Source organism: Chiloscyllium plagiosum, chromosome 24 (assembly GCF_004010195.1).
Source record: "Chiloscyllium plagiosum isolate BGI_BamShark_2017 chromosome 24, ASM401019v2, whole genome shotgun sequence".
Lineage (NCBI taxonomy): Eukaryota > Metazoa > Chordata > Chondrichthyes > Orectolobiformes > Hemiscylliidae > Chiloscyllium > Chiloscyllium plagiosum.
The window spans coordinates 42,736,870-42,747,740 of NC_057733.1; the positions used below are offsets into that span (position 1 = coordinate 42,736,870).

Consider the following 10,871-nt stretch of genomic DNA (forward strand, 5'->3'; position numbering starts at 1 on the left):
GATTGGTGGGGTGGTAGGTGAGGACCAGTGGGGTTCTGTCCTGGTGGCGGTTGGAGGGGTGAGGCTCATGGGCGGAGGAGCGGGAGGTGGAAGAGATAGGGTGGAGGGCATCGTCGACCACGTCGGGGGGGAGATTGCGGTCCTTGAAGAAGGAGGCTATCTGGGTTGTACGGTTTTGGAACTGGTCCTCCTGGGAGCAGATGCGGCGGAGACGAAGGAATTGGGAGAATGGGATAGCGTTTTTACAGGGGGCAGGGTGGGAGGAGGTGTAGTCAAGGTAGCTGTGGGAGTCGGTGGGTTTGTAGTAGAAATCTTCTTCCTGACCTCTCCGCCCCCACCCCACTCTAACCTATCGCCCTCACCTTGACCTCTTTCCACCTATCACATTTCCAACGCCCCTCCCCCAAGTCCCTCCTCCCTACCTTTTATCTTAGCCTGCTGAACACACTTTCCTCATTTCTGATGAAGGGCTTATGCCCGAAACGTCGATTCTCCTGTTCCTTGGATGCTGCCTGACCTGCTGTGCTTTACCAGCAACACATTTTCAGCTCTGGTTTCAAATAAGCCTGGTGAACTATAACTCGGTGTCGTGTTATTTTTGACTTTGTCCACCCTTGTCCAACACTAACACCTCCTTACCTGTGTTATTAAGTCACCAAAAATGAAGAAAAAGGTTAAATTGAAACAATGTCAAACCACAGGGACCTGGAGTAACATTTTTGAAAGTGCAGTTAACTCTTGGCAAAACTCGGGTATAAAAAAAGAAAAATCACAATTTATTTTTAGCATCAGAATCAAGAATGTTCTTTTTTAAGGAGGAATGCATGTTTAAAGCTGGATTTCATTGTGAATTCAATGAGATTATAGAAATATGCCAAGAAAGTGAATTTCAAATAAATTGTCAAGATTGTTTATAGCTTTGAGAGAATTGTCAGAGTACCACATTGCCTCAGAAATCATGAAAAGCCAGTACGTTTGTGCACACCCATGAAAATGTACTTCAGTGCCTGAGTGACTTTGTATTTTCATTTGTGTTTGTGTACATTTGTTTAAGTTTTGTATTTACAGTTCCAACAGAGTAGGAAGGACAGAGGCATAGACTATTTCCTAAATAGGGAAAGGTTGTGGAACTATGAAGCACAAAGGGACTGAGGAGCCTTAGTTTAAGATTAGATGAGTTAGATTAAGGTTAGCATGCAGGTTCATTGGATAATTAGGAAGGCAAATGTGATGTTGGCATTCATTTCGAGAGGACTGGAACACAACAGCATACCACTGAGGCTGTGTAAGTGTCTGGTCAGAATGCATTTAGAATATTGAGAGCAGTTTTGGGTCCTGTATCTAAGGAAGACATTGGATAGGATCCAGAGGAGGTTTACAGGAATGATCCTGGGAATGAATGATTTGTCATATGAGGAGCTGTTGAGGACTCTGGGCCTATATTTGGAGCTTTGAAGGATGAGGGAGGGATCTAGTTGAAGCTGACAGAATACTGAGAAGCCTGAAAAAGGGTGGACATGAAGAAGAAAATTCCAGTAGTAGGAAAAACTGGAACCCTAGGGCACAGTCTCAAAGTGAATGAATGACCTTTTAGAACTGAGATGAGGAATTCATTCAGTTAGAGAGTGGTGAACCTGTGGAACTCAGTGCTTGCAGAGGGCTCTGAAGGCAAAGTCTTTGAGTGTCTTTAAGATAGAGATAGATATGTTTTTGATTGGTAAGGGGATCAAATGTTTTGGGGAGAAGGCAGGAATATTGAGCTGAGAAGCATGTCAGCCATGATTGAATGGCAGATTAGACTCATTGCGCTAAATGGTCATATTCTACTTCTATACTTTATGATCTACAATTTCTTGCAATTAAGATTTAGATTACAAATTTAGATTTCTTACAGTGTGGAAACAGGCCCTTCGGTCCAACAAGTCCACACCAACTCTCTGAAGAGCAACCCACCCAGACCGATTCCCCTACACCTAACACTATGGGGCAATTTAGCATGGCCAATTCAACTAACCTGCACATCTTTGGACTGTGGGAGGAAACCGGTGCACCCGGAGGAAACCCACGCAGACACGGGGAGAACGTGCAAACTCCACACAGACAGTTGCCCGAGGCGGGAATTGAACCTGGGTCCCTGGCGCTGTGAGGCAGCAGTGCTAACCACTGTGCCACCTTGCCGCCCCAATTAAATAAAATTAGAAGAGGCTAATTTAAAATACTGTCATTAAATGTCACTTTTCCAATTGCAACTAAGGTCAGACAAGAAATTGTTAGAGGAAATGAAAGTGCAAACCATGACAAATTCTGCAAAAGAGAAAAATAAGTTCATCAATTTACACTTTTAATCAGCAGTATGCAAACTGTGTGTGGCTTTCAACTACCAAATTGACAAGACACAATATTGGATGTACCCTGTTCAATTTTCCTTTCTGTTGAGGTCAGATGATAGGAAAATTGATGAGTATCTGACCTCCTTACACCAAGTTTTAGCTCAACTGAAGTTGAAAGTGACTTCTGTTGGTTGTGAAGTGCTTTACAACCATACAATGTATGAAATGATCTTAGGTTTTACACAGAATATTTTCTGAAATTCAATAACCCAGTAAATTCCCAAACAGCGCTGAAAAATGTGTTGCTGGAAAAGCGCAGCAGATCAGGCAGCATCCAAGGAGCAGGAGAATCGACACTTCGGGCATAAGCTCTTCTTCAGGGCCAGTAGGATCATGGGATTCAAGCAGACAACTCTTGCTTTGTATTGCAATGTGTTGCCACATGATTTTCCAGTCCTTAGAAAGTGAATAGTCTCCTTCTGCTCCTACATCTTACGGTCTTATATTCAAGCCTGAGATGGACAGATTTTTAATCAGTTGAGGGTTATGGGGAAAAGGCAGAGAAGTGGACTTGAGAGTTTTCAGATTAGCAATGATCTGATTGAATGGTGAGACAGACTGAATAGCTTACTCCTCCTCCTACATCTTGTGACCTTATCTTAATAGAAGTGTACTACTACTGTACATGTGAGGGATAACTGGATTTCTTACCTTAGGATAAATATTTGCGGATGATTTTTATATGATGCCTTTTGTGTTACCAAATATTGGTCCAAAGCAAAAACTGGGTAATGCATTGGATTATATTGAAATTTAAGTCATAAGTAGCAGCACTGAAGTGATGTGATTAAACTCTTAAATATTGTTATAGCTTCTGTACAGTAGTCACTAGCTGTCACGCATCCGGGAAGATTTGTTTGTAACCAAATTCTAAATGCATTTATGAATTTGATACAGATAACGAACAGAAAAAATTTTGCATCAGTTGTCATATTTTGTTTATGGAAGACTTGTTAGAGTATAATTTCATTTCATATGTTGTGATGATGTAACTCATTGATCTTTTTCAGAGGTTGAAAGATGAGATAGCAGAGGTTACGAATGAGATTGAAAACCTGGGTTCCACTGAAGAGCGGTAAGGACTCATTTTTGTTTTTTGTCGAATGAATATTACTGTCTGTGCAGTATGAAGGTACCATCTCCATGTAACATTATTCACTAATGTATTGACAAGACTTGGGGACTAGGGATGGTGGTGTACTGGATTTGGGAGATACAGTTTACAACACCCAATTAGTTACATTTATAAGTTCAGATGTAAGAATCATGTTATATGGACCTGCAATTTCTTTAGAACTATACCTACTACTCCCAAAACTTTGTGGAAAGTGTAGCATTGAAGAAGTTTACCCATATAAATGGGTTGTGTGTAAGCAATCGTTAGGGTCATGATGCTATAGTCACTATGGCGTGGGCAAGTATCCTGGAATAAATACTGTATTTCTGATGTTAATTTCATATGTCTACCCAATTAAGTTATGACAGAAATATGGGAGCAGCTTTTAAAAAACAATTTGCTGACCTCTCCTGTTCTTCTGGTGTCTGGAAATTGCTGTTTGGCTGCAGCCAATTGTCTATTCTAGATCAGTGAAAGTTATGGTGCTGAAGGTGACTTGAGTCTATTGGAAAGCACATATAGAGATCCATAAGCTTTGGAGGAGCTTCTTTATTTTCACACATCGTGTTACACCATTCCAATGTGCGCAGCCCTCTCTGGTGCATGCATAGCCAATTTACTTGCCCAAACAAATTTCTCAACTGATTTGTTTCTTCCTTGGTGCTACTGACGTATATTTATGTGGATCTAGCTTGTCTCATTGGGCTCTTAGGAACATTCTCCAGGTAAGAGTGTTGTTTCAGGATAGTTTCCAACTTAGTCTGTTTAATATGGGAACATAGGAACTGGAATATGTTATTCATCCTCTGAAACTATTCAGTCATTCAGTGAGATTGTGGCTGATCTGTGGCCTAACTCCGTATATCTGCCTCTGGCCTATACCCTTTAATATGTTTTCTGAACAAAGATTTATCTTTCTCAGATTTAAAATTAGCAATTAACCCTGTATTCACTGCTATTTGTGGTAGAGAGTTCCAAACATCTACCACCGTTGTGTAGAAATGCTTATGAACATCTCTCCTGACCCTAATATTTAGACTGTGCCCCCTAGTTTGAGAATCTCCAACTAGTAGAAATAGTTCATATTCATCTGCCCTGCCTTTCCCTGTTAATGTCTTAGACTTCAATCTGATCACCTTTTGACTTTCTAAAATATAAAGAAAACAGGCCTAATTTGTACAGTTTTTCTTTATAACTTAATCCCTGAAGTCCCGATATCATTTTTGTAAACTTATGCCATATCCCCTTCAAGGTCAATATATCCTTCCTAAGGTGTGGTGTTCAGACCTGCTCACAGTACTCAAAGTGGGGTCCAACCAGGATTTTGTATAACTGCAGCATAATGTCTGCGTTCTTATAATGTACTCCTCTAGATATCTGCCTTCCTGATTATTTTCTGTACATGTCATTGTAGTTTAATGATATATATATATATATATATATACCTGAACTCTGAGTTTCTTCAGACAACTATTGTAATTAACTTCATATCATCAATAAATTACCCCAGTCTGTCCTTTCTCTGTTCAAAATGGATAACCTCTCATTTGCTTACATTGAAATCCCTCTGCCACTATTTTACCCATTCACGTAATCTATCAATATCCTTTTGTAATTTCATCCTATAATCCTGCCCAACTTTGTGTCGTCACCAAATTTGGGTATATGACGTTCTGTGTCATTATTCAAGTTGCTTATAAATAATGTGAATAATTGAGGCCCTATCACAGATTCACGAGGGACACACTAATAACATTCTGCTAATTTGAATACCTACCCATTATCCCTACTTTCTGTCACCTGCCACTTAACCAGTTTCCAATATCCAATCTTGTATGTTTAAAAGCTTCTGAAGCTTTGAATTCCTTTATAGTTTTATCTATCACCAGTTTTTCAAATGCCTCAGATCCTTCCCTCAGTAAATCATTTTCTTACATGAATGAAATGCATTCCAGTTTTTCTTAGTTCAAATAAAACCTTACTGGATCTGCTTCTAGCTGAATACAACCAGTTTTTCATAGGACAGACCTAACTGAAAATTGCTACACTCCAGATGCATCATTTAACAATAAATGCACTGTTCAACGTCCATAATTTGCCTTCTGACGCACTAGCTTCTACTGAAGGCTTTAAAAATGCTTCTCTTTGAAATTGTTACCCTTGCAAAAATGCTGCTTTGACATCATTAGATTTATATTTCCATGAAAATGTTATTAAGAGTGCAAAGAAAATCTTCAATTTGCTTTTCCAGCTGTTGTGCAGGCTATTCACACATTGCGGTTACAGTTGTTTCTTATATCTTCAAGTTACACGTCTGACCTTAGCTTTACAAGAACCATTAGCAAGTAATTTTTCCAGATATATCCATCAGTGAGGCAACGCTAGTTGTCCTTTATCCAGTGTTTCTGTGTATACACTAAACTATTTCCAACTATCAAGTTCTTTTCATTTTGCTTCCTTTACCAACTAGCTGTTGGTATCCACAGAGTTTTTTCGATCAAAATGGCTTCTGCCTCTTGTGGTGCTGTTCACCTGTTCAACAATGCTCTGTCCCTATCTGGACTACCACTACTTGACCTGTCCCTCCTGCCACCAGACTTGCTTTCCAAAATTCTTGATCTAAGATCAGCATTAGGCTCTCGGCCTTAACACTACATTTCTTGGCTTTTCACATTTTCACTTCCTTCCAATTATAAACCTAATATTCTGCTCCTTCTTGTAAAATTTAGTTAATTTGTGCCAACATTTGGGAATTGATCTTTGAAATAAGTGGCCTAATCCTGATCTTTCCATCACTCAGTCCGCTCTGTTTACCCCATCATCTGTCATATTCTGAGATACTTAAAGGTTTGGCACATTTTTGTATGAAGTATATGGTATATCTTCATTTTCCATTTTATTTCAGGCTCCATTAATATATAATAAGTGCCAGTAAGTTGTTTGGAAAGTATTCAAACATTTTGGCAACTATGTTCCAAGATGATTGTTTGCCATTGGTGCCTGTAACCTTTGTTGGACTCCTCCAATCTTTCGTCTCTTTCTTATTGAACGATGCCATATCACCAGGATTTTCTATTACTTCTGTTATCTTGTTCATGGTTACTTTCCCTGATAAGTGCCAATAAGATGTGTGGAATGTACTCTAATAGATATCAGAACATTTTATCAATCACAGTGGATTTCTCCCTCAAATCCTATTATTAAAATGTATTTCTGCCACTGTGTGCATTGCTCCAATATTTAAATTCTTGTATGTAATTTTAAATTCCTCATTGGCAAATTATTTTCGATTGTCCATCAGGAACTTAGCCATTGCTCCCAATCCTATTTCAATCCATCTTTCTAATATCTTGTCCATAGTTACTTTCTTCAGTATGTGCCAGCAAGATATGTGGAATGTATTCTAACAATTTGGTCACTATGTTCCAAGACTATTATTTTGGCATCAGTGCCTATAACCTGTTCCAGACAGCTCCGATCTTTTTGCCCTTCCCTCTTGAAAGATGCCATGTTCCCAGGATTAAAATGCTCCTCTGACAGTATGTTAAAATAACTCAAAGCTTTCCTGATCTTTTCTGAAACATCTGTCGGAATAAATGTTTTTCTGCCTGCATTCATGGCATTTATATGTTCTGCAAAAATTGAATTAATTGTAGTCCCATCTAAAGTTGATGCAATGTGATAGAGGGTAATTTAGGCATCCTGTCATAAGCTAATTGATAGCGGTTGTGGTCCAATCTGCCCTAAAGCATATTTTTTCATATCTTGCCCTGTCCACATTAAAGCAGTTGCCAATTTGCAATTTGGTTGATCAACCAGAAGTTTTCAGAACATTTTATCAATCACAATGTGACTTTCCCTCAATTCCAATTATTAAAAGGAATTTCTGTCACTCTGTGCAGTACTCCAACAGAGAGAATATACCTCTAAGTTCCTCATTGACCAATTCTTCGTGATTGTCCATTAAGAACTTAATGTTCCCAACCCTATTCCTACCCATCTTTCTATTGTCTGACTGTAGTTCTTTTTTTTTGTCTTAATTATAAAATACCACAGGGAGACTAAATCTAGTTGCAATGTACAAAAAATGTAAAAGGCAAATGTGTTTTTCTTGATATTATAATCTCAAAGTCCATTGCTCAGCTTCAGTAAAATGTCTCACTGATGAAAGACTTAAACATTAGTTGTGATGCAATTCTTCTGTACATTTTGCAAATATTACAATTTTCATTAATACCCTCAATATTCCTACTATCCTAGCATGCAATACCCCTGCATCCTTTAGTCAAATTTTGAATTTGTAACATGATGAATGTTTAAATTGTCAATGTAACTTTGAAATAACCTGTTTATGTTCCTTTAAATTCTTATCCCAAAATATTATTAATGCATCCTCAGCATTGTGCTTAGAATTATGCATTTTGCTTTCATGAATGTTGGGTGTTGCTGATCAGGGTGAGCTGCATAAGCTGTGGCAATGTAAGGCCTTTTTCTAAATCCACTAGTTATTAGACGGATGGTAATGGTAGTGGATTGACACGCTCCTCCTGTGTGATGTGAGAGATCAGGTAAATGTGCCTAACAAACAGCAAGTGAGTCGAGCTGCAGTTGGATTCACTGAGGAGCATATAGGAGCCAGAAAGGTTTACAGGAAGGATTTTTAGGGATGCGATTGCACCAAAGGTTTAGCCAGGTAGATGGGTGACCATCAGGATGGGCAGCACAGTGGTTAGCACTGCTGCCTCACAGCACCAGAGACCCTGGTTCAATTCCCGCCTCAGGCGACTCTCTGTGTGGAGTTTGCACATTCTCCCCATGACTGCGTGGGTTTCTTCCAGGTGCTCCGGTTTCCTCCCACAATCCAAAAATGTGCAGGTTAGGTGGATTGGCCACGCTAAATTGCCCATAGTGTTAGGTGAAGGGGTAAATGTAGGGGAATGGGTCTGGGTGGGTTGCGCTTCGGCAGGTCGGTGTGGACTTGTTGGGCCGAAGGGCCTGTTTCCACACTGGAAGTAATCTAATCTAATCTAAGTAATCTAATCAGGAGAGGCAGGCAGACAGTGCTGTATTCCCCTCTGGCTATTCCCTTCTCAAACAAGCATAACATTTTGGACATTGTTAGGGGAGGAGGGGGAAACGGCTTCTCAAGGAAAAGCAGCAGCAGTCAAATCTGTGCTAATGAGAGGGTACTCTATAGTCAGGGCACAAGTAGGTGTTTCTCGGGATGCAACTAAGATTCTAGCATTGTGTGATGCCTCCCTAGTGCCAGGGTCAAGGATTTCTCTGAGTGGGCACCCAGTATTCTGAAGGGCGATGGTGAGCAGCCAGAGGTCATGGTCATTTTGGCACTAGTGGCATAGGCTGAAAGAGAGATCAGGTCCTGCAAAGCAACTTTAGGAAGTTGAGTCAAAATTTGAAAATCTAGATCTCCAGGAATGTGATCTTTGAATAACTCCCCGTGCCACATGCTAGTGAGGCCAGAAATAGAAAGATGATACAGTTGAAAGCTTGGCTTAATGGCTGGTGTAAGAGGGAGGGCTTCAGATAAATGGATCTTTTCCAGGGCAGGGGAGACCTGTACAAGAGGATGGGTTGCATCTAAACTGCAGGGATATCAATATCCTTCCAGGACAATTTGTTAGTGCCATTCACACACCAGGCCTGGCGATCCAAAGTGTATTTATTTTAATACAAGGAGTAAAACAATTAAGGCAGTTGAGCTCAGAGTCTGGATTAGTGCATGGAATTATGATGTTCTACATGCGGACGAAGGAGCAGCGCTCTGTAAGCTTGTGATTTTAAATTAACCTGTTGGACTACAACCTAGAATTGTGAGACTTTTGAGTACAATTTTATAGTCATTACAGAAACTTGGTTGAGAGAAAGGCTTGACTGGGAGCTCAACATTCCATTGTTTTGAAGTTTCAGGGGTGGTAGAGAGGGATGGAAAAGGAATGAAGTAGTTACATTACTGATTAAGGAGAATGTCACAGCTGCACTAAGAGAGGACATCTTGGAGGACTCATCCAGCGAGGCAAAATGGGTAGAATTTAGGAATAAGAAAGGTGCAATCTCTGTAATGGGTTTATACACTCTAGGCCTCCCAATAGCCGATAGGAATTAGAGGAACAGATATATAAGCAGATCATGAAAAGACACAAAACAACAGCACTATTGTAGTGGATGATTTTAACTTTCCCAATATTGACTGGGACTCCCTTAGTGCCATCTCAAATTTCATAATTACTGAAATTTGATAATTACTGAAAATCAATGTTGGAATGCATTTAACAATTCATAAAAAGCAGAAAATTCTGCAAATATTTAGCAGGTCAAGCAGCATTGATGGCAGGGAAACTGAGTCAACAGATAGGATATTTAAGTTCCCTTGGAACTTACCTGCACTATCAATTCACCAATTTCTCTTTGATGGTGATGTAAAGAAGGTGGAGGGATACTGACGATATGTGCCTTTTAAGATATCTAAAGGGTATTGTTGGTGAAAGGCGCCATTGACAGGACCCACAGGGAGTCAAAAAGAGTTTGAAATAAGGTCCACCAACCATATATAGAACATTACAGCGCTGTACAGGCCCTTCAGCCCTCGATGTTGTGCCGACCTGTCATACTAATCTGAAGCCCATCTAGCCTACACTATTCCATGTACGTCTATATGCTTGTCCAATGACGACTTAAATGTACTTAAAGTTGGCGAATCTACTATCGTTGCAGGCAAAGCATTCCATACCCTTACTACTCTCTGAATAAAGAAACTACCTCTGAAAGAAACTATCTGTCCTATATCTATCACTCCTCAATTTAAAGCTATGCCCCCACGTGCTCGCCGTCACCATACTTGGAAAAAGGCTCTCCCCATCCACCCTATCTAACTCTCTGATTATCCTTTATGTCTCTCTCAAGTCCCTCAGCCTTTCCTCGTAAGACCTTCCCTCCATACCAGGCAACATCCTAGAAAATCTCCTCTACACCCTTTCCAAAGCTTCCACATCCTTATAATGCAGTGACCAGGACTGTACACAATACTCCAAGTGCGGCCACACCAGAGTTTTGAACAGCTGTAGCATAACCTCATGGTTCTGGAACTCGATCCCTCTATTAATAAAAGCTAAAACACTGTATGCCTTCTTAACAACGCTGTCAACCTGGGTGGCAACTTTCAAGGATCTGTGTACATGGACACCGAGATCTCTCTGCTCATCTACACTACCAAGAATCTTACCGTTAGCCCAGTACTTTGCATTCTGGTTACTCCGACCAAAGTGAATCACCTCACACTTGTCTGCATTAATCTCCATTTGCCACCTCTCAGCCCAGCTCTGCAGCTTATCTATGTCTCTCTGTAA

General features: G+C 40.2%; 1 protein-coding gene across 4 annotated transcripts in view; it reads left to right on the top strand.

Annotated features, from left to right (window-relative positions):
* cyth1b (cytohesin 1b) overlaps positions 1–10,871 on the top strand; it is a 232,117-nt gene that overhangs the window by 170,873 nt on the left and 50,373 nt on the right. For all 4 annotated transcript variants that reach the window (XM_043714921.1, XM_043714919.1, XM_043714920.1 and 1 more), the window contains exon 3: positions 3,401–3,465. In XM_043714921.1, coding sequence (XP_043570856.1) covers positions 3,401–3,465 — 65 coding nt within the window. The remainder of the gene's footprint in view (positions 1–3,400; positions 3,466–10,871) is intronic.